Here is a 23,514-nt window from a genome sequence, read left to right on the forward strand (position 1 = left end):
CTTATGATTGTTCTAAAAACAGATAGAAAAAAGTTCTATCGCAACCAGTTCATAAAATATGGACTTTTTTTCGTTCAGTGTATTTTAAATTTTATCATCTTATGTTTTCGTTCACTACAACCACGAATGAATGAATTTTATTTATTTCTTTTTTTTTATAATTTTCTACAATAATTGGATGAGTACATAAACACTTTAAAAATTTCATAGCTATTGCACATTTTCGTAAACAAAATTTTGAAATCTGTTTTTTGATGCAAAATGTAAAAAAAGTATTTTATGAAAAATTTTAAACACCTGTGGTATAAAATAAATCTCTAGAAACCTAGGTGGCCAACTTTCTTAAAAATATTCTCCTTATGCCAGAATATTTTTAAGAAAGTTGGCCACCTAGGTTTCTATAGATTTATTTTATACCACAGGTGTTTAAAATTTTTCATAAAATACTTTTTTTACATTTTGCATCAAAAAACAGATTTCAAAATTTTTTTTACGAAAATGTGCAATAGCTATGAAATTTTTAAAGTGTTTATGTACTCATCCAATTATTGTAGAAAATTATAAAAAAAAGAAATAAATAAAATTCATTCATTCGTGGTTGTAGTGAACGAAAACATAAGATGATAAAATTTAAAATACACTGAACGAAAAAAAGTCCATATTTTATGAACTGGTTGCGATAGAACTTTTTTCTATCTGTTTTTAGAACAATCATAAGTGTAGCTATAAGCCGTTTTAGGGTTGTCCATTCTCTATTCCACACCCTGTATATTTTCAGACATATTCTAAACAAAAATTCCCAGGGAAATGGTTTCGGGATAAGGGCCCCAATCGGAAAAATGGCGAAAATTTCCATTTTTTTTTGGTTTCCCCATATTCTTAACAGTTGAGGAACGAAATTCAAGCTAAAAAAATAATGAAATTTCAGGAACTTTTCAGTTAGGAGTTTTTTTTTCAGGAATAGGATTATGACGATTACAACTAAACTTCAACTTTTTGAATCGTTATACCTAAGAAACGGTGGGTCTTAGGAAAAAAAGTGTCATGACACTTTTTATATATAATAATCTGGTCTACAATTCTTGCATTGAAAATTTTTTGATAAGACTTACCGTTTTGCTGAAAATCGTGAAAAACCAGTTTTTGTGACCTTTTGACCCCTATAACTCTTAACGCGGACACGATATCAATGTCGATTTTTCACATCTTCATAACATCGCCGTCATTAAGCTGTATACCAAAATTCAGTCCAGTAGGAATTTTTCCGCAGATAAAACCTAAAATTACTGGACTATAATGTCGTTTAAAATGAAAACTATATCTTTACTAGTAGTCCAACTTAATTTCAGAAAACAATTCGACTTGTTGGAGGTTGATGTGTCACTCACAAATCTGAACCGATTTTGGCAAGATTCTCGTTTTTCCTTATAAACAAAAAATACATTTTTTTTTTAAATGTTGAATAAACATTCATTTATTTCTTGATTTGAGAGCAAAAATCTATTAACAAGTTGTAAGTTTTATTTGAAATAATTTAATATGTAATTTTAGATGCACAAAATGTAAATTTGATAAAAGTCTTTATGGAAAAGATTCCTCTTTAGTTTATTTTCCTAGGATAATTTTTTTGAAGGTGTTTTATGAATTTTATAAACTATGTATATTTGATTTATCTATGCAGATGATTTATCTCGCAGATCTTTCATCCTTAAACACTTCGCCCCAATCTCTCTTTTCACTTGTTTTCACTTTTGAAACAAACTGTTCAACTTTAATTGAAGCTCATTTAATAGCTCCATATTTTGTAGCCTCTTAAAGAGGCTATCCCTATGCTACATTCTGTGGGAATTGCTCGATCGCTGGATAACACATCCTTTAAAGGAGTTCAACCGGACATCTATTTCGCCTTCTTCTAACTGTAAAAAGAAATTTTTACAAAATTTAAATAATAATAAATAATTGTCCTTACCTCATCAAATGCATAAATATCCTGATAACAAGAATGTGAAATGCATTTCCTAGTACATTTAACCTTATCAACTCCCTCTAAGTCCTCGCAAGCAATCGAATGCTCACAGGAAGATTCAAACTCCCGGTACGCAAGTTCCTGTAGGAGAGGGAGTAAAAAATTAATAAACATATAAATGCATTTATAACTTTAAACACGAACACACACAAAAAAATCAATAAATGAAAACAGGTGGATGGAGGCTGCTTACATTTTTGCTTGTTTCCTTGTATGCATATTCAGGAAAATGAAATGTTACTGATTTGGCATTTTTGTTTTTATCACTTTTAAACGCCGAAGTTAATTTAAATCCAAAAACAATTAAATAAATTAAAATTAATTTTGTGCCAAGTTTTTGGTGCAGTCTATTCTTATCAACTGTGCGGGGATTCGACATTGTTATGACTATTTTCTGAGTAATGAGAGAAACTTGGTTCTAGAATTTTTTTTTTGTAGACTGACAGAAGGATATGCCGGAGTTGAACTTAATCATTCTTACGGATGGGCATAAGGACATGCGTTTAATTCGAAAACCAGGTGGGGTTGTGATGGTAAAAGCTTTTTTTTAATAGCGAGAAAGCTTTCGCAGGTTTTTGATTTGAAGTTCAAATTTTGAATTAAGTAGATATTTGAAAAATATTTAAGATTCTTTATTTAGAGAAAAAGGGAATAGTTGAGTTACAAAATGTCAAAATCGGAGAATGTTATTCAAAGAAAATTTTGAGTTTCATTTATGAATACAGCTTAAAGAGACCTTTCTTTTGAGGAATTTTTTGAAATTCCATTTTTTTGAAAATTAAAAAAAATTGCTTTGTAACTTTTGTTTAAGATTGTTCACTATGAACTTGTATCCAGGGGCGTACACACCATGCCCTGGGGCAACCGACACGACAGGGTCCCTACTGGAAGCAGTGCGGAAAGCTCCATACTTATAAAAGTAACGAAGCAAAAAGATAAGATATTTGACATGAATCACTTCGGACACAAGAGAGACAAATTATATTCTTCAGTGTAATGCACAATGAATTGGTAGTCAACCATATAATATTGTATTTAAAAAAAAAAAAAAAAAATATTACCTCAGGGGCCCTAAAGAAATATATATTGTCTTAGCGCCCCAAAAAAATGTTACTAGAATAATCTTAGCGACCAACAGATGATACATTAGGGGCCCCAAAAAAAGTAGGGCAAATACGTACTTTATTTTTTCTTATTTTCTATACGAAAGGAGCCTCCAAATGTCAAAGGAGTCCCAAACTTTAGTCTTGACCCGGGGCCCCGGCAACTCAACGTACGCCTCTGCTTGTATCTTTAAATCAAAACAGGTTTCAAGACTTAGGTCCTCCAAAGATATTTGCTTCGGAATATAAGAAAAAAAATATATCGATTGCAAGTAACTTAGCAACAAGACCTCAAAGAATCTTTATGAATATAGCTAAAAAAAAGACCTTTTTTAAAGTTTAACTCGATTAAGAGAAAAAGGCCCCAAAATAAGTGTTGCGATACAAGATACGTATAATAGCAAAATTTGTTAGGAACTCAAAAGTTGTTTAAGAATATATTTTTCTTTCTTAAACTTTTTATTTGTTAACACATTTACTATATTTTAAACATAGTTTTGATAACGTAAGTAACTTCAATCTGCAACTCTTGCAAATTCATGTAATCCAGCAGTGCAATTTAGTATATGACAATTTTTAGCTACTAAAACTACATAGATAAGTAATTTCGAGCGACTTCGACCTATATTTTCTTTTATTTTGGACCCTTTTTGATTGAGGTCTCTTTTTTTTAATCCTCTCCAAATCTACGAAGTTAGATACTTGTACTAGAGATCTTATAAGCATAAACTTTTTTCGATATGCACAAAACGTAGGTAAAAATGTTTATACTTTACGATTATTCAAGCAAAAGAATTTACTATTTTTTATGGTATGGCCCAAAATTGCGCGATTATCTGTTTGCGTTTAGTAATGTATCATATCTAGCTCAATTTTTGACGAATTTTTCTACAATTTCCTACAATCGAAGTTTAAAGTTCAAGCGAACTTAAGAATTTACGAAATTAATTTCTAACGATTTTGAAAAAAAAAATTTATCCTTGAAATTCAGTAACTACGAGAAGTTAAACCGCCTCCAAAGATGTGAGAAATTTTATCAACAACTAAAACTTTAACCAAATGTTAAGAGTTTATTGTATTTTTTTTTAATCTTCGCTTAAGAGAATTAAAGCTATCATCAGTTTTTAACAAAGAGCTATCACACTCAGTCTCAGCTCAGCTCAGTCAAACTCATATAGGTACAGACAAAAAAAAAAAAAAAACAATCTCACAGATCTATAGTTATACTGAATGTTATGAAGTCATCGCGCGATCCCACCTTCAATACCAATAAAACTGAGAGGCTTTAACCAATATGACCAACTGAGCTTGATGATCAATTCAGTTCTCTGCGAAACATCAACAGTGGTGGTGGTGGTGTTGGAATTATTGTATCTGTTTTCGTTTTAGTCTTATGACTAACTAGATACTTTTGTATCCAAACAAAATATCTTTTAGAAAAAGAATTATTTTTTTAAATTAACAACCAAACAAACTCTACAACAACAAAAAACTATAGAAAAGGAAATTGATGAACAAGTTTTGTATCTGAAACTTCATCAGTAAAACAGCTGAAAAAGAGTCACGATCTGTTTCGAATACTAATGAAGTCCAAGTCGTCTTTCCAGACAACAAATCCAAACAAAGTTCTCTTTTAGAGAAAAAAAAAAACAAAAAATAAATATATTTATAGTTTGTCATTGTTTCCTTCTTTCTTCTACAATACAACTACAACAATTGGCTTTAAAGTGCAATAAAAAGTGAAAACCTTTTTTTCTATTTTGTTAAACAACACACAAGTTTGTGTATTTGTTTTTTTATGAAAAGAAAAGGAAATAGACAAAAAAACACTCAACTGTCCATCAAAGTGGTAACAAAAGTTTGAACAAAAAGGCATTGAACTACGAAAAAAGTATCTACTATCCAGCAGGTACTAAACTGACTGACTGTGTGGTATAACAATAAATTGACAACGCTTATTTGATATTACCATGCACATCGAGCCAAAAAAGAATTGCGTGCTGCAAATTTAATAGCGTTTTGATTGTGCAATAAACGAAATAATAGACAAGGTGTGTGTTATTTTTTTTCTCATTTTTTTATTTTCAATTATTTATAAAATCTACAGTGTTGCCATTTTTCTAGCGGAAACTACTGCATCGAACGTCAAAAAAAGTGACATAACACGCTGCCTCAGCCCCAAAGTGGCACTATCCGACTTACATATTTGGCCAAGAACAAGTTATATGTATTAACAAACTAAAACAAAACAAAAAAAAAAAATTAATTCCGACCTTGATAATCTTGTGCCCACAGCATTCCGGTCGTCTCAGTTCGTTGTGCCCATTTTGGGTTTTAGATTTCTAGATTTCGACGGTTTCCGCTGCTGATCAGTTATATGTAGATGTTTTAATTTAGTATGCGCATCTGAGATACATTTTTTATTCTAAAAAACAAACCTACTACGATCATCATCAATATGCCAAGAAAATTGTTAAAATTCTTGATAATCTTCGATAACACATCGTTGTTATACTTTCCGGGACAATTTCTATCGGGAAAAGTACTTTTGGAACTCCAAGATGATACTCCAGCATTGGGATTACATTTTCATGTTGTCGGTGAGGGGGTAGTGAGGGTTGGATCGGCTCGACAGGAGCGTACTTATGACAAAGAAAACTACATTGATTTTCGAATGAAATTGCTGGGCGATCCGGATCAGGGGCCATCGGTATTATCGCCAGGAATTCATAGTTTTCCATTTAAACTGGGACTTCCGGTTGGACTGCCATCGACATTTTTGGGTCGTTATGGTTGGATACAGTATTATTGTAAGGCTGCATTACGTGAACCAACGGGACTGATACATAAGAATCATCAAGTATTTATTGTTATGAATCCGATCGATTTGAATTTAGAGAAACCTATTTTGGCGGTAAGTTTTTAATGTTTCAAGGAGTGGTTGATGGATGTCTTTAAATTTTTTTAATTTTGGGGGATTATTATATTCTTTTTTTTATTTTGTTTTTTTTTTTTTTTTCAGCAACCATTCACATGTGAGGTGGAACACAAATTAGGTGTTGCATGCGTAGGTGGAGGAACAGTGAAGTGTAGAGTTGCTTTGGATCGTGGGGGCTATGTACCTGGAGAGAGTATATCTGTGACAGCTTATATATCAAATCACAGTAATATAACAATAAAGAGGACAAAGGCATCTTTAACTGAGGTAAATTTAAATATATAAACTGAATTAAATTGAATCGGGAAAAAATTCTGAGAATGTTTAGTTGAATTTGTCGCATGTGAGACATTTTACTATAAATAGAGCAAATGACAAATAGAATTTGAAACAAGGAGTTAAAATAATTGATTGCACATTTGAAGAAGAATTAAAATAAATTATTGATTTAATAATAAGATAGTGTTTGTTCATCTGATGCACATAAAAGTAGAATTAAATATTGGAACAGATTTGGTTTGTAATAAAAATGATTTCCATCTAATTTGCATATTTCGAAATCTTATGTTTCGTAATTTTGTCGCGTAATCTTGTCGCTTCCATCATTCTGATCTTTTTAATTTTCTCAAAAAAAGGCGGATTTAATGTTTTGATTTAAATTAGAAAATTCTTGTAAGAGTTTAGGAAATTTTTTAATTCTGCTTTATTCAAAGTTGAGAAAACGAAGAGAAATTTAAAGTCTTATGTTTTATTTAGGCTTTAATGATCTTTATTTTTGGATGCTATTAATGAAATTGTACATAAAATAGGAGAACAAAATCTTTGTAAGATTTTTTTAATATGTATCAATTAAATTTTTATTGTTTACTTGACAATTTTTCTTTTAATAATTACCAATTTTTAAAGTTGTTTGAAAACTTGCCAAGTAAACAATCAAAATTTAATTGATATGAATTTAAAATCCAAAATTAGAACTTGGTAAGTACACTTTTATATCTAAGTGCTTTTTGTATGACAGTATAATTTAAATATCAAGCTCCCAACGATAAAATCTTAAGTTTTTAAAATTTTCCCTTGTAAAGTTAGTATCAGCTTTATTATTCTACCAAGTTTCCTGATTCTATGTGATTTTTGAAACCATAAACATATATTTGACTGATTTTCAGTTGAAATTTTAAATGTTTTCTGGCACTTGGATCTTATTTCAAAAAAATTGGAAAATATAACAATATTAGGTACAGTTCCTAAAGGTTAAGTTCCAAAATAATTACATTTTCATATTTGTCAAATTTTGTAAAACATTATTTACGTTGCAGAAACTATGTAACAAGAAATTTCATTTTATGTGGGATTTCATTTTTTATTAAGGGGCATTTTTGACTTTCATTTTCTGTTTCAAATACACAAATTTCCTAAAACGGGGGGAGTTATCTGCACTGGATCAGTTAATAAATAATTATTTAGTTTTTTTAAATTCACAACGTTAGGCAGAGATAAGACCGTTTAAGTTTTACTCCCGTATAGTAACTCGCGTTAGCAAATTAGGTAGGTATAGAATTTTTTTCTAGTATAGACACCTCTGTAAGGAACTTACAGTAATTATTTTTTTGACTTACGTTAGTTATAGCGGAAGAAAGATTTGGAACTCAGATAATATAAATCATTAAACTTACGAAAACAACTTTCGCATCCAAACCTGTAAGTTTTCAACTTACGGTAAGTTTTCTACTTTTGAGACAAAGTTCGTAGGCATGCTTTTGTTTTATTTTATTCTTTGACCAAAATGTTCTTTTTTTGTATCATAGAAAAATCTGTTTGATTTCTATGAGGTAAACAAAAACTAGGTCTTCTAATATGTAGCCCTAGAGGCTCGATCGAGCCTACTCACTCTGCTGTTAAATCCGTCACTATTTCTAATATTAATTGGAAGATCATTTTTTTTTTATAAAAAAGTTCTAAAGCTGTTTCCTGTTTTTGTACTGAGGTTTTTTAACTGCAGTTAGTAATTTCCACTTGACCAAAATGTTTTGTGTTTAAGCTTCACTACCCAATATGTCCTATTATTTGTACGCTAAATGATTCATTGTGTAAGGGTGGCGATGATTACTGTAATCTCACAGATCTAATTATTTCAAAATTTTATTTTAAATATTGAATTTGTTTCACTAACTCAATTTTTTTTAAAAATATTCTTTACAGACTGTTGAATATCTAGCTCGTGGAAAAACCGTACAAACTGAAAAACGTGCCTTGGCCGTTTTAGTTCGTGGAAAAATTCGTCCTGGTGGAAAAGATGAATGGCAAAATGATAGTTTGTATGTGCCACCATTGCCACCAACAAATTTAAGAGGATGTCATTTAATTAAGATTTCCTATGATGTCTTTTTTGTGATTGAACCCAAGTCATTAGAGAAAGAAATTAAATTACAATTGCCGATTGTTTTAGCCACATATCCATTTAGAAGTTCTCAGAATGATGTCGCAAATACATGGCCGGAAGCTGTTCTAAAGCCCGATACACATTATCCATCAACATTACCAATATTTAGACCATGGTTACATGAAAAACCTGATACAAGTTAAAATTGTATTTATTTTTAAATTTTTTATACAGGGTGTCCCAAAAGTAATGGATCAAATGAAATATGCTAATAGGCCAACTTAAGGGCTCTCAGAATTTGGTAACTTGTTCATCCCGAATCCTTACGGTTTTCGATTTAATGCAGTTTTTGTGAAATTTCGAAATATGCCGACTTTCTATCAGTATTTTGCTTCCTCCGCTCATAATTGATTTTTGTTTTTTACAATTCTTCCACTAAAACATTGCCTTATAATAGGAAATAATTAATAAATCAAAATATTTTTAATTTCATACCCCATTTTGCTGCAAATTAATTAACAGTTCCATGTTTCATAAAAACTCAATTTTTTACTTTTATGTCAGAGCAGCATCCCGAAAAAAAATTGTATGGTGTGATACTGGTTTATTATTTTAAAAACTTGCCGTGTTATTGCAGTTTTCAAAAATGTATATAAATTTCCAAAGTTGAAATTAGAACGAAAGTTATTACAATTTTAATGCAACAAAACAGGGCTTTTCAGAGAAAAATAACAAAGAAAAATAAACACATTTTCTCGACTGTTGTTTGTTTATTTCTTTTTGAATAAAAGTTTCGATTTTTGTTTGTTATTTTTCTCTGAAAAGCCCTGTTTTGTTGCATTAAAATTGTAATAACTTTCGTTCTAATTTCAACTTTGGAAATTTATATACATTTTTGAAAACTGCAATAACACGGCAAGTTTTTAAAATAATAAACCAGTATCACACCATACAATTTTTTTTCGGGATGCTGCTCTGACATAAAAGTAAAAAATTGAGTTTTTATGAAACATGGAACTGTTAATTAATTTGCAGCAAAATGGGGTATGAAATTAAAAATATTTTGATTTATTAATTATTTCCTATTATAAGGCAATGTTTTAGTGGAAGAATTGTAAAAAACAAAAATCAATTATGAGCGGAGGAAGCAAAATACTGATAGAAAGTCGGCATATTTCGAAATTTCACAAAAACTGCATTAAATCGAAAACCGTAAGGATTCGGGATGAACAAGTTACCAAATTCTGAGAGCCCTTAAGTTGGCTTATCTGCATATTTCGTTTGATCCATTACTTTTGGGACACCCTGTATACTCTTAATATTTTAATTCTTTCTTGCACGAATCGAACGGATTTTGTCATTGTAGTCATATAAATATCGATATAATCATCACAAAAAATGCCATACACTATAGTGACTTACATATATTTTATTATTTTTTGTTTTTGCTTTTTCTTGTAATTTTTTAAATAAAATTTATTATATTATTGTTTAAAACAAAATAAAATTTGTGAAGAAAAAAATGAAATAAAAGTTTTCGTTATCAAATTTTTGTTCATATCCTGGGTACCCTCTAATGAGTTCTTGAAACATCATAATGCCTTAACTTTATTGTGATTGTTGAAAAATTAATTTAGCTTGAAGTATGAGTTCAATAAAACTTAGAAAAAAATTAAGTTAGGAACACACGCAGTTTAGTTTTTAATAAACGAAAGAGCTGATGCACGAACCTTGCAATTTTTATTTAACTCGCTGTGAAGGTGTGTTAATGAAATTCAAATATTTTTGTATTAAGAATTGATAAGAACGAATGTATTTTAGATATACATATAACTGTTTTTCAAAGGATTTTAAAATATGGTGTCAACTGGAATCATGTATTTAGTTTATTTCTCGATTTAAGACTGTTCTGTGGTTTAATTCGTCCAAAGTTTTAAACCTAAATAAGAAGCTATCAATTTTATGTTAATTAGACGATCACTTTTAAATATAATTAACATGTAGTTTTTGTAGAAAATCTGAACAACGGGATTGACCCCAGTGGAATGAAATAAAAAAAATATTATTCACGATCATGATTTAATTTAAAAATTTAGACACTTTCATATTTGCCAAAATTCAATTAACACTTTGAATATTAAATTTGAGAACGGTACTATATTACACACCTCACTGGCACTTGAACTAATTTTATGTGAATTTGTTTGATTAACTGGATTTCTGCGAGTTTGTATAAAAAGCCAGAAAAAATCTAAAATATTCACACTTCTCACTGAGCTTTCCAACAATTGACTTGTAAACATTTAAATAAAATGAATTGCCTTGTGAGTATAATTGTTAAATTAATACTTAAAAACTTTTTTAATATTTATTCTTTAATATTATTTCTAGATTATATTATCATTCCTGATTGCAAGCTGCTTAGCTGTACCTGTACCAGACTGTGCCGATGACATCAAGACACAGTTAAGAATTAATACTGATATCACAAATGAACAGGGCGAGGCAGCTCAACCAATTATTTTAAACCTGCAACAGGACCCAAATAATGAATCATCTGCAAAAATTGGTTTATTGGGTTGGTTGTTCAACAGACCGAATAATGGTGTTGGTATTTGGTCAAAATTCACAACAACCACAACAACTGCTGCAACAACTGCTGCAACAACTGCTGCGACAACTGCTGCAACAACAGCTGCAACAACTGCTGCAACAACAGCTGCAACAACAGCTGCAACAACTGCTGCTACAACTGCTGCAACAACTGCTGCAACAACAGCTGCAACAACTGCTGCGACAACGATGATGGGTTAATATACTTTAAGAAATCTGAGTAAATTCGATTTTTTGTTCTAATTTATTTAGTAATTTTATGTATGTATTTATGTATTTATTTTATCTAAATTAAAAATATTTTCATTACAAAATATGTTCGTTTATATTATGTTTCATAAAAAAAAACTCTCAATATATTCTAAAAACCTTTTTATTAAAAAGTCCACAATTATTAATTACACTTTTCATTTTAATGAGCATAAATTTTTCAAGAAAACTAATTAGTAAAAACCTGAACTTTTGGTGTATTGGTTGTTATTGGGATAGTATAAAATCTCTAAAAAGGCCTTATTCACTAGGCTCGTCGTCTTTATGCATATCCAAAAAAGTAGGTTTTGGATATAATACAAAATGTTTTATAAACTTGTAGCTGAGCTAATTTATACATAAATTAGTGTACTTAGCTCAGTAAAATTTTACACGGTTAACAACAACAAATGATTGCTAAGCTAAGCATAAACAAAAGTTCTTTGAACTTCAAGAGCAATCACGTGCGATACAGCAGTGATTTTATTATTTTAAATTAATCTGGTATATACAAAAGAGCTGATATTCGAACTTTAAATTGTAGCCAGTTCTAATAATAATTTTTTTTTGTAATATAACTCTAAACCATTACTCGTTTCTCGTATCGAATGAATTGATTTTTTTTTTTAATTTTATGCCCAAGAGTCGATTTAAATTAAGAAGAAAATAATTTTATTTGTATGTGAAGTCATTTTAATTTTAAGTAGATTTTCTTAAAAAAAAAGTGTAGTTAACGCACTTAAATAGAATACGTATTTTGATTAAATTTACCAAAGTCGAATTGTTTGCAATTGGGATTTAAAAAAATAATATGTTAAAATCTTTAATATTTTACTAAGTATTACTCTATTTCTTTATTACTTAAACTTTTGTATAACTTTATATTTGGCACTAGTAAAACCTTTCACTTCACTATCAAAAACACTTTCCAACATTCGCTGTGGCGCTCTAAAAGAATGCATTTAATGAAAAAAAAAAAAAAATAATAACTACGAAACATTCACGTTCTTAAAAGATTTTCACATTTATGAAAATATTTTAATATTAATAATTTAATATGCGCACGATGTTCATAAGAATTTTTTTCCATTTTTAGTCGATTTTTTAATAAAAAATTAAATTTATAAAATTTATTCTATCCATTGTGGTGCTTTTGTTATCCAAAACGAATAATTCCTGAGCGTCAAACGAAGAAAAATGTTACCCCTGCTGTGGCAAAGTAACCCCGTTTTACGTTATTTAAAAAAAGTCCAAATTATAATATTGATCATCAGAAAATCAAACATTTTTTCAGCAATTAAATTATGTACATTATTTAGGTATCCAATGTACATGATATTTGACCTAGAAACTAACATTTTCTTGTTTGCAAAAAAAAAAAAAATCAATTAGCACTTTGATCCTAAATAATTTTTTTATAACGGTGCTTGGTCACTCTTATAGAATAATTGTTATCAATTTTAGCATAATTTGTTTCGGTACTGATGTAATCTCCGAATTCCTATAAAAAGTCAATGCCAATCTGAAATTTATTTTAGTGGGTCAAATTATTGTTCATCATGAAGGAACTTGTGATTGTGAGTATAAATTGAATTTGTTCTAAAAACTTGTTATTAAATTAAAATCTTTTTGCGCAGGTAATATTTTCTACTTTGTTTGCGACTTGTTTGGCAGTTCCCATCAGTGCTATCAATGAACCAGATACAATTGATTCAAAAATAACAATCAATGCAGAGGTTAAAGGAGTCACTTCAAATCAAATTAAAGGTACAGGCATTGTAGCGGACTCTGAAAATATAAATTTGAATGAAAATTCAGATAAAGGGACATCTGCAAAAATTGGACTTCTCAGTGCAATTTATGAAAGGTTTTCAACAGTTACTCCATCGGGAAGTGTAACTACAGCTTTTAGACCCTTTCAAAAATGGAGAACTACAACAACAAGTTCTACTACTCCAACTACATCACTTTAATAGGTGTTGTAGAAAAAAATCCTATTTTTTAGTTTAAAAAGCTTTATATTTATTGATTAATTAAAAATTTATTTGTAAACAATTATTTAAATTAAGCATTCGTAATTATGTCTATATTAAATAAAAGGTTGTGAAATTGAATTTGATGAATATTAAGTCAATTTAGTTTTCTTTTTTCACGTTAAAGCCTAGTACGCAGATCTAGCTAAATTTTAGCTCGCATACAAAATTTTCCTAAAACTTTAGTCGAGCTAAAATTTATTGAAGAATCTCAGCCGAGTTGTGCGAAGATTCAGCTAGAAAATCATACATCCAAATATCCATTTTGTATCTGTCACAATTAAGCGGGAGAAAAATAAGATAGGTATATCAATAAAAACGGAGAAAAAAAAAGTCAGCTAAAATTTAGTGCGTTCTGCGTACCTACTAGGCATACACCTACTAGAAAATGAAATAAGGCCTCAAATTGTTTATTAAATAAAATTAAGTAGGTGTTGCGGTCTTATTTAATTGAGGCCTTCTTTCATAATGAAATTCTGCAAAAAAAAAAACATAAAATGAAATAGCAAATAAGCCTAATTTCCCGGGCCTCTCTTGCTTTACCATGTAATAGCTGAGGTTTGAATTGATGCTGTACCCAGGGTTGTAAAAATTAATTTTTTTGTATGCATTTTTTAGATTACAAATTTTAAAAAAAGTATTTATTACAAACAAAAAATTTTTTGAATTAAAAACAAATATTTATTGCAACTGAAAAAAAATTGCATTAAAAAGATTTTTTATTGCAGTTGAAAAATATTCGCATTGAAAATAAAATTTTTTTGGAAATGAAAATATTTTGTATTAAAAGTAAAATGCACGTCGCACGTACTTGCTCTTGCAGTCCAAAGCACTTTTATGTTTGTTTACTTGTAGATTTGATATTGTTGAAGAGCCGACATTTAGGGTCAAATTTTGTCAAATGAAAAAAAAAAATTTTTATTTGACTTTTTTTGGAAAAAATAAAAATGCAGTTTTATTGCAATAGCTTTGAGTATTACGTCTGCAAAATTTAATCAAAATCGTTAGAGCCGTTTTCGAGATATTTGGTTTAAATTGAATAATTTGTATGGGAGGTACACTTTCTAAGCGAGATAGAAAAAAAAAACAAAAAAAAAAAACAACTTTCAGATTTCCATAAAAATCATCTGTACCAAAATTGAAGAAAAACCGACCACCCGTTTAGGCTGTGGAAATATGTACAGAAGGACGCACAACCGCACAGACGTACAGCCGCACGGACGGAATTGTGAGACCCACTTTTTCGGAGTTCTCCATCATCGTAATGTTGGTTTTGAATTTTGATTGAAATTTGATTTTCGACACGAAACCAAATACTTGCCCTATTGAGCAAGTAAAAATGTTATTGCAACTGAAAAATATTTTCATTAAAAATAAAATTTTTTTGGAAATGAAAATATTTTGCAAAAAAAAAATTTATTGCAAATAAAAAATTTTTTGCATTGAAAAAATAAAATTCAATGCAAAATGTGTGCATTAAATATATTTTTTTTAACATTCGTCGATCTTCTTACAATTTTGACTATTTGGATATACATTAAGTTATTTTAACTATAATACTGAACCTAATGTATGGTTAAATAGCCAAAATTGTAACAAATTCGACGAATATTAAAAAATTATTTGATGCACACTTTTGCATTGAGTTTTTTTTTCAATGCAAACAATTTTGTATTTGCAGATCGCGGTTAATTTAAGCTTCCATACAAATTATCGAAAAAAATTAGCCCACCTAAAATTTGCCATATAAATTATCGATAACTTGTATGGGATGTTTATCTCGACCAAAATTTAACTCGATTTGGGTAATGCAAAATATTTTTATTTGCATTTTATTTTCAATGCAAATATTCAGTTGCAATAACATTTTTTTTAATGCAAAATTTTTTACTTGCAATAAATATTTTGTTTTAATGCATAATTTTTTACTTGCAATAAATATTTTGTTTTTAATGCAATTTTTTTTTCATTTGCAATAGGTAAATATTTTTTTTTTTAATTTCAAATGCAATTTTTTTTTCTATTGATATTTTGACAACCTGTATTGTACTGACTTTCTTATTTTAAATGAATGTAAGCAATCAAAATATTGCAAAAATAAACAAATACACAAATAAATAAAAGTTAATTTTATCGGATGAATTCGCACGGTGTAATCGCATTAGAAAATTTTCAGCATTACTGTACAATAACATTGCATATCATAGACAACAACCATTTTAATATACACAAAATTATTTTCTACAACTCCAGCCAACTTCACTCCAAACTTAAACTTCAAAAAAATGCTGTCAAAATCGCTCTGTGGGCGTTTGTGCAAAATATAAACAACAAAAAATTTTCACAATTCAATATTTCGCAAATTCTGAAAATTTCAATAAAAATAATTAATTTAATATAAAATATAGATATTGCAACATAAATAATGTCCCAAAGTGGTGGTGGAGGTGGTGTAGCAACTGCTCCTGGCGTTGCTGCAGCATCCCTTGGAGCATCCAGACGACATCGTGATTTGCCACAAGATGCAAATGTCTCTGGAACATCGATATCAGCTCGATTTGGTGAAACTGAATGGGAAGCTCGTGAGGTAACAAAACAAACTCCAAAAAAGAAACAATGTAATAAAAACTCTTTATGCTAGTCTCAAAGACAACGAGAACTCGAAGAAGCACGAGCTCGTGCCGCACAAATGGAAAAAACAATGAAATGGTGGTCGGATTGCACAGCCAATTGGCGTGAGAAATGGAGCAAGGTGAGTGAACACCTTTTTCCCCCTCTCTTCAAACAGATTTATGTGGTGTTTCCATTTCGAGTGCGATTGAGATTGCAACTGCTCGATAATGATGTCCAAAGTAGTTTGATCGATATGTGATTGCACACGCCGCCCTCGAATTGAATATACCTATTACCTACCCTTCAATGACTCTGCAGTGTTACTGAGTCAACGTTGATGGTTTTTTTTTTGTGTGGTGGCAAAACACAAAAAAAAACAATGAATTATACATTCAATTGCATTTTTAGGTTCGCAACGAACGCAACAAAGCTCGCGAAGAAGCTAAACAATTGAGAGCTAATCTGGACATTGCCATGAAAGAGTCAAATTCATATAAACGAGAGAAAAATGATCTCGAGATGCAGATAACCCAGCTGAAGAAGGAAATGGAAAAGGTTCATATGCTGATGATGAAACATGCTGGACAGTTTCATAAAGAGGGGTGAGTTTTTTGGGGCGTTAAGTTTGTTTTAGTTAGTTTGATTTTCAACTTTAAAATAGAATCGACAACGGTGATGAACCTGAGAGGGATGGAAGAGATAATAACTGTTCCCCCGACATTTCATCGGATGGATTGAAGAATGTTAACAGTGAGGACGGATTGGTAAGTATTAAAGTATTGTCAAGAAATTTAATATTTAAAGTAAATCCTGCCTCGAATTTAAGTTATTTCAATTTCTGGTAACTTTTTTAATAAGTGTGCTATAGAAATAGGCTCCAAAAGCCAAAATAGATACTCAAGCTCTTGAATTGAACGCGAGAAGAGTAAACTGGGATACAGTCTGCGGTCTTCATGTACCCGACGACCAAGAAGAGGTCTTACAGTGTAACTTGTCTTGTCTATTCGATACCCACTGTTCACTTAAAACAAAATCTGTGGAGTATTGTGACTGTCAATGTTTTCTTTTTTCGAAAAATACGATAAAAACTTCAACAAAGAAACTCAAGTTTTAAGAAATGGAATTTGTACCAAAGTGTCGTTTAAATATCTCTTCAAGTAGACGAAAACTGCAAAAACATAAAATTATTTGCAACCATACCAATTAACTTCTGTTCAGACAAGTTACATTTTAATGAAATAAATCAATTCCTCAAACACCAATAAATTTAATGCAAAGTTTTCGTCCAGAAAAGTTCTCGACAGGCAATGAAGATGTAGTTGAAAGCTTTATATCTTTGAAATCAAATGCATTTATAAGCCATATTACCAATAAGCTTACCGTATCTCACCTTTATCTTATATGCCATGTTAGACGCTACGATCACATCTGTCAGTTTTTTTTTAAGTGTATATTAAATTTCCCTTGACAAATTGTTAAGATTTAAAATAAATAAGTCAGTCGGGCCAAAAAGAGAATCTTGTAAAAGCGTACACGACTTTAATTGTAATTAAATGACATTTTGCTGGGCCCCTAGCTAGCTACCATCAATTTTTACTCCGACCCAGTTTCATTGCATTTGTGTTTGTTTAACTCACACTACTTTGAAAAATGTCTCACTTTTTTCTTCAAACACCCGTTCCTGTACTTCTTATTCTTAGGGTCGTTGGCGAAAGGTTGTAAGCCATCATACAATTTTATATTTTGAAAAGACTTACCACTGCGGTCAGCGCAATTCAAAGCGTCTTCTTTTTTAAAGATAGTTCATACTACGGAAAGTTCCCATTAGTTGAGAATAAGAATGTCTTCGAAACAAATTGTAGAAATGAGTTACTGTTTTACATATTCTGTCTAGTATGCCATACGCATCAGAATGGCACAAGTTGCTAAATATAACTCAACAAACAAACAGACTTGTCTTGATATCTCTGTCCTTACTATTATATATTTTGACCGCCATCGATCATCGAAGTAGAATGAATTGTTCTGCCATTCAGCGTTTAGCAGACAAAAAAGTATTAATACTCAGTACCATCTACGTATCGACTACCATATTCACTTTTTCATCACGTCAGACTTCTACTCTGGACTGGTATCCTTGTAGAGAAATAGTTTTGGGCCTTGCATGAAAAATCAATGCAAAGGTTCCACCCTTGTCTGCATCTCTAAGAATTAACAAAAAAATGACGATGTCTTGTGAAATCTTGTAGGTATGCCAAATTTTCCCACAATATTGCGTCTTTGTACTAGTGCCATGGGTATCAGCAACAACGAATAAGTCATCCGATTCAGTGAGACCTTTTTTCGAAGTCTTTTTTATAAAAATGAAAAAAACGACGGGTCCTAGAAGCAACATTTGATATTTAATCGAAGCTTCGATTTCAGCTCAGCACCTTTCTATCCATTATGAGGTTACTGGTTTTCTTAAACAACAATTCTTGACAAAGATTTGTTGAACTGCGTGAAACCCGTAAATATATGTATGAATAAATATTAATTTTTAGACTTATGATTTCGAAAGTATTTAATCGCGTTTTTTGTTTTAATAAATAATAAGAAAATATTAACTAACTCACTTTGAATGCATTTCGGAAAACATTCCATCCATCATCAGCAAACACGACTAATAACTAATTTGTTCTGTGTTTGATTCCATCGTTGAAAACTTTGTCAGTTTTATAAAATCACAACTGGAACTTACAAACATTTATGCACATAAAGGGACATTATAGGTTTAATGAGTTCAATTCTAGCTCCCAAAGCGAGTCGTTTACTTTTGTTTCACTTTTTCTTATCAAAATATGTATCTATTTTTAAAATTTAAATTATTACTTTTCTTTTCAGGTCACAAAAGCAGTTGGAGGCGACATCAAAGATGTTGACATTGAAGAATATGTATTGCAAGGAGCTGTGCCAAAAAATCTCAATGAATTGCTAGGTAAGACGTTGAGAATATAGAAAACAAGTTCGAATATTCGTATTTTAATTTAAATTAGATGAAGAGACAGCTGAAGAGAAACGTCTTATCCAACAATTATCCAAGGATGATTTTGATGAAGAATATCTTTTGCAAAAAATCTCTATGCTTCAGTTACGTTTAGATGAAGCTCAAAAAACAATTCAAGTTGAAAGAGAGTAAGTAACAGATGAAAAAAAGTTTTTTGCTCTTTATTTATAATCTATTTTTCTATTTTAGGGAGAAACACATGTTGCATAAAAATATAGAAAAAGTTTCTATTGAAATTCAAGAAATTCGTGACAAACATGAAGAACTAAGATCAGCAAAACAAGTGAGTTTGAGAATTGTTATATAAATTCATTTTTAAACGTTTTATTTTTTTTTTCTTGTAGGAAGCAGTTCGAGAGCTCTTAACTCTACAAGAACAACATCGAGCTGAAGTTCGAATTTTAAATAATTCTATCCAAGAAGAAGTCTCAGCTAGAGAGAATCTAGAAAGACGACTTTGTGAACTCAGAACTGAGGTTAATATAATTTTTCGTTATTAAATTTGAAGTGTAATTTCGCTTCCTTTTCCACCTAATTTAATTTCTCTTCATACTTCCATTCCTGTTCTTTTAATTTTTTTTTATCTCTTTCTGTTTCCTCTCTCACTCAAATGAAATCTTTAAATTGATATAATATCTTTCAGTTGGAAAGATTACAAGCAGAAAACGCATCCGAATGGGGTAAACGTGAAAGACTCGAAACAGAAAAGCTTGCCCTGGAAAGAGATAACAAGAAGTTAAGATCAGAAATTCGTGATTTACAGGAGAGATCAGATCGCAAGGGACGACCTGTTCAAGCGAGTGATGTTGAATTCAGGACATTACAACAAGAGTTATCCGAAAAGAATAAGGTGGGCCTTGAGAACTCAAATTCATGGCAAAATTTAATTTCAAAATTTTTACAGGAAATCGGAGAAATAAAGCAGTCACATTCCAAATTGAAGAAACTACTTGCAGAAACCAATACAGAATTAGGGCATGCTGTTCGTCGAGCCGAACAATATGAAGGCGAGGTAAGGTTTTGCCTCAAAAATTTAACAAATTGTACTCAAATGGTGATAATTGAAAAGGTAAAGCGTTTGCGGGCACGAGTAGAAGAGCTTAAAAGGGAACTAGCTGGTGCCGAAGATGAGCTAGATGCAGCTTGTAATCAAGTTCGACGTCTTCAACGTTCCAATGATGAACTTATTGGTCAAGCAGAAGGATTTCAAGTTCAGATTCAACATTTGCAAACAAGGTAAGACCATTTTTGTATGCCTTTGAAACATGGGATGGAATCCTTTGCTGTTGCTTTTAACAAAAAATCATCCTAACCTAACGTTTTGGACGCTGCTTTCGTAATATTAAAAAAAAAACTAACTAGACGTTCAGCCAGTCCACAACAACGTCCCACTAATTTTGGTTCATCGTCTCTAACCTCAACATCTGGCATACCAATTGTATCGCACAAAACAAGTAATCTCCCATTAGTAGAATGCAAACCAAACATAAACGATTTGCGTCAGCTTTTTGATGATCCACCACGTCATAGTGGCGGCGGCGGTGGGGTTGCTCCCACCTCCGGCACCGCCAGTGGAGAATCATCAAAAAGATCAAGTCAAACCGATCGAACTCTAAATCTAAATCAATCGTTTTTCGACGCCAAACCAACGCACTTGGAAGAGAACATCTTTGAATCCAAGGCACGAAATCTTGATTTCGAGCGAGCTAAACAAAAATTTGACAATCCACATCACCACCATCACCATCAGCGCGAGCAACGTGAACGATCATCTGGAAGATTTGCCAACTTCAAGTGTCCATCAAATGCCACTAAGAATTCAGATTTAATGTTGTCTGGTGGCAACTCTGGTAATGGCATTCAAGGAAATGGCAACAATGGCACTGGTGGTGGGCCAACTTCTATGCAAGTATTTGATGATCATTTGCGTTCCTCTGCTTTTAGCGGTGGCGGTAATGTTGGTGGTAATAATAGTATTGGTGGTGTTATTGGTGTTGGTATTGGTGGTGGCGTTGGAAATAAAAAAGATCCATTTTCTAGAAATAGCATCAATTTGGATGGTTTGAAGGTTTCCGATGATGATGAAGTAAGTAGCGGTACATTTGTGTGTGTATGTGTTTTCTTAATATGCATTTTTTGTTTTTTTAATTTTTATTTCGAATAAAAAGAGCTTTTTGGTGTGTGTAAGTTTTTGTTAGTTAGAATAGAAATACCCTTTTTTTTTAATTTGTAAATATTTAAATATTCTTTTTTTACTGATTTAAGACTCCGTAGTTATGGATCAACGAGCATGCTGTTAGATGAAGAAACTGAAGGAAATAGCGATGAGGGTATTTAGAGTTATTCACATGATAAGCAATAAGAACCTTTAAAACAGTTATTATTACTCACCTATTAGTTAGGCATTCATTAATATTATTTAAGTATATTTTTTGTTAATCAATGAAAAATAATAAATCTAAGGATTGCAGTGACGCATGGAAAAGTTAAAATTACGAAAAGCTTAGGAGTTAATTTTCCATTTTAAACAATTCACGTGACACTTAGTTTAATTTATATTTTTCTTTAGAGTGCGTCAGATGATAATATTTTATTGTCATAGTATAGCTTCATTAAAATATTTTTCCATTTCCATTGACTAATTCTATTATTGTGATGTTTTTGATTATACACTGCCGGTCAATAGAATAGGTTCACCTTCTAAATGGCAAAGGAGAAAAAAAAAATATTTTACAAAAACATTTTTGCGATCCTAGTTTTAAGCCCTGTCCTTTTACCTAAATTTAATTGAGAAACAGGTAGATAGGCAACTATTGTAACGGTAAATATACGGCCCTATTCTGCTATTCGATTCGCGTGAAACTCAAAAATAAGAAGCGTTTAAAAGGCGGTAAAAATTAAACTTAGAATTTTTTTTTTTCTTTAGAGTTTCTAAAACTGGCAGAAACAACACTTTGCTGTCTAAAATTAGTAGTTTTTCAAAGCCAATTTCTTGTTATAAAGGAAGGGAATCTTTCGATTCACGTGAATCAAGTAGCAGAATAGGGCCGATATTTATATTTTGCATTGTTTCTAAAAGAAGTCAATAGAATAGGTGTACCCACTTTAAAGTAAGTTTGGGTTCAAAGTTATATAATTCAACGGACGGTTTTTTAGTGGAGCAATATAGGGTTTGCTGTTTTACTAGAAACGGGACATTCCAAGCGCCTTAGCTCCGAAAAAATAAGATCAAGTTGTAGATCAAGCTATGAAGATCGATAAACCATTAGCATTTTGTTAAAGGAACAGAGTAAACTACAAGAAACCTATACTAAAATATAAAACAACGGGAAAAGAACCTCCAAATTAAGAGAAATGCGAATCATCCATTGGTTTGTATTAGATTCTTCTGTGTTTTAAATTACTAATAAAAGTTTTACTTCTTTTAATAGAGATTCTGAGATAGTTGCAAAAAACCAATAGGATCGATAGAAAATTTTTTACTTTTATAGTTGAGTCATATTCTTCTTATTTTCTCAAATAAGACAGAGAAGTAATCGAAAAAAGGTCTGATTTGTTAGCATTGCAATTAATTTTATTAAACTTTTGTTTCAATAGTTTTGAAACTGTTATTTTTTTCAAAATAAATCAAAAAAAAGTTCAATCACAGGAAGAGCATCAGTAAAAAGTTTTTTTTCTTAAGTTTTTGTAGGTGAAGCATTCGATTCTGTGTCGTTTATAGGGTGAACTTATTAATTTGACTAGCAGAGTAATGTATCCTTTATTTTGCCATTTCCGAACAAATGAAACAAAAAATTGTCATATTTTTTTTATTTGTAATATGCAATTCATTGCCATTTTATTAAAACTTCCAATTCATAAAAATATTATTTTATTCAAAGAAAATTAAGAAAAAAAAAAAAAAAAAAACACGAAGACTTATTTACAAAACAAAAGATTATAAAAAAATACCTAACTATTAGTTGTTGTATTCTTAAAATATAAATATGTACTACTTATGTATTCGACTATTTTTAGATATTGACCATTATTATAATATAAATATATTTATGAATTTAAAAAAAATATCTAGAATCTATTGACAGTGTTAAAATTAAGAGCATGATATAAATATATGCAAAAAAAGTATTATACTACGTATGAAAAAAAAAAATAAAACTCATTTTCAAAGTACATAACATACAAAACATGAAAAATTATTTAAAATGTTAATATTATTATTAGTAATTAAATAAAGAAACATTAAATAAACTTTAGAATTAGTTTTTTTTTTATTGGAATTAAGATTTTGGATCTGTGGAGTAGTGAGTAGAGTGAAAAAATAAAAATTTCCATATCCGAGGTTTTTAGTTGGTTCATAACTAGCAAGTTAATCCAACGTCTGGTAGTCACCCCACTGGCAGCGGCAGGAGCCTCCAGATAGGAGAGCCAGGTATTTTAATGCCTACATGGACGAAATGTTGGCAAAGTCGATCCTTATGACACGTGAATTAATTTTTTAAAAGTGGCGCGC

General features: G+C 30.6%; 4 protein-coding genes across 6 annotated transcripts; 3 read left to right on the forward strand and 1 right to left on the reverse strand.

Annotated features, from left to right (window-relative positions):
* Positions 1–1,486: 1,486 nt before the first annotated feature.
* LOC129911283 (uncharacterized) lies at positions 1,487–2,623 on the reverse strand. The gene is made up of 3 exons (XM_055989018.1): positions 2,220–2,623; positions 1,970–2,107; positions 1,487–1,916 (listed from the first exon to the last, which is right to left on the reverse strand). Exons 1-3 carry the CDS (start codon positions 2,403–2,405, stop codon positions 1,833–1,835), a joined length of 408 nt encoding a protein of 135 aa, XP_055844993.1. The 5' UTR covers positions 2,406–2,623; the 3' UTR covers positions 1,487–1,832.
* A 1,811-nt stretch (positions 2,624–4,434) lies between these two features.
* On the forward strand, positions 4,435–8,672 carry LOC129911282 (arrestin domain-containing protein 17). Of its 2 annotated transcripts, none has more exons than XM_055989016.1 (4): positions 4,435–5,180; positions 5,237–6,043; positions 6,152–6,334; positions 8,267–8,672. In XM_055989016.1, the coding sequence occupies exons 2-4, from the start codon at positions 5,588–5,590 to the stop codon at positions 8,648–8,650; spliced, it is 1,023 nt and encodes a 340-aa protein (XP_055844991.1). In that variant the 5' UTR covers positions 4,435–5,180; positions 5,237–5,587; the 3' UTR covers positions 8,651–8,672. The 2 variants fall into 2 exon arrangements, with proteins under 2 accessions (XP_055844991.1, XP_055844992.1); XM_055989017.1 differs by having other exon boundaries at positions 5,254–6,043.
* Positions 8,673–10,496: 1,824 nt separating this feature from the next.
* LOC129908142 (uncharacterized) lies at positions 10,497–11,261 on the forward strand. Its single transcript, XM_055984462.1, has 2 exons — positions 10,497–10,771; positions 10,839–11,261. The coding sequence occupies exons 1-2, from the start codon at positions 10,760–10,762 to the stop codon at positions 11,259–11,261; spliced, it is 435 nt and encodes a 144-aa protein (XP_055840437.1). The 5' UTR covers positions 10,497–10,759.
* A 4,442-nt stretch (positions 11,262–15,703) lies between these two features.
* On the forward strand, positions 15,704–23,112 carry LOC129910745 (coiled-coil domain-containing protein 102A). Of its 2 annotated transcripts, XM_055988238.1 has the most exons (13): positions 15,704–15,929; positions 15,984–16,094; positions 16,364–16,557; positions 16,617–16,719; positions 18,839–18,932; positions 18,991–19,129; positions 19,191–19,284; positions 19,346–19,477; positions 19,645–19,851; positions 19,906–20,013; positions 20,071–20,237; positions 20,364–21,087; positions 21,267–23,112. In XM_055988238.1, the coding sequence occupies exons 1-13, from the start codon at positions 15,768–15,770 to the stop codon at positions 21,273–21,275; spliced, it is 2,244 nt and encodes a 747-aa protein (XP_055844213.1). In that variant the 5' UTR covers positions 15,704–15,767; the 3' UTR covers positions 21,276–23,112. The 2 variants fall into 2 exon arrangements, with proteins under 2 accessions (XP_055844213.1, XP_055844214.1); XM_055988239.1 differs by lacking the exon at positions 20,364–21,087 and having other exon boundaries at positions 15,710–15,929; positions 21,267–23,108.
* The last annotated feature ends 402 nt before the right edge of the window (positions 23,113–23,514 follow it).

Source organism: Episyrphus balteatus, chromosome 2 (genome assembly GCF_945859705.1).
Source record: "Episyrphus balteatus chromosome 2, idEpiBalt1.1, whole genome shotgun sequence".
Classification (NCBI taxonomy): Eukaryota; Metazoa; Arthropoda; class Insecta; order Diptera; family Syrphidae; genus Episyrphus; species Episyrphus balteatus.

Excerpts from the sequence above, each read along its gene's own strand:
- LOC129911283 (XM_055989018.1), bottom strand. The coding sequence starts at position 2,405 with ATGTCGAATCCCCGCACAGTTGATAAGAATAGACTGCACCAAAAACTT. Across the intron at positions 2,108-2,219 it reads ACAAGGAAACAAGCAAAAAT|GAACTTGCGTACCGGGAGTT; the intron begins GTAAGCAGCCTC and ends CCTCTCCTACAG. Across the intron at positions 1,917-1,969 it reads ATATTTATGCATTTGATGAG|TTAGAAGAAGGCGAAATAGA; the intron begins GTAAGGACAATT and ends TTCTTTTTACAG.
- LOC129911282 (XM_055989016.1), top strand. The coding sequence starts at position 5,588 with ATGCCAAGAAAATTGTTAAAATTCTTGATAATCTTCGATAACACATCG. Across the intron at positions 6,044-6,151 it reads TAGAGAAACCTATTTTGGCG|CAACCATTCACATGTGAGGT; the intron begins GTAAGTTTTTAA and ends TTTTTTTTTCAG. Across the intron at positions 6,335-8,266 it reads CAAAGGCATCTTTAACTGAG|ACTGTTGAATATCTAGCTCG; the intron begins GTAAATTTAAAT and ends TATTCTTTACAG.
- LOC129910745 (XM_055988238.1), top strand. The coding sequence starts at position 15,768 with ATGTCCCAAAGTGGTGGTGGAGGTGGTGTAGCAACTGCTCCTGGCGTT. Across the intron at positions 16,095-16,363 it reads GGCGTGAGAAATGGAGCAAG|GTTCGCAACGAACGCAACAA; the intron begins GTGAGTGAACAC and ends TTGCATTTTTAG. Across the intron at positions 19,478-19,644 it reads TTTGTGAACTCAGAACTGAG|TTGGAAAGATTACAAGCAGA; the intron begins GTTAATATAATT and ends AATATCTTTCAG.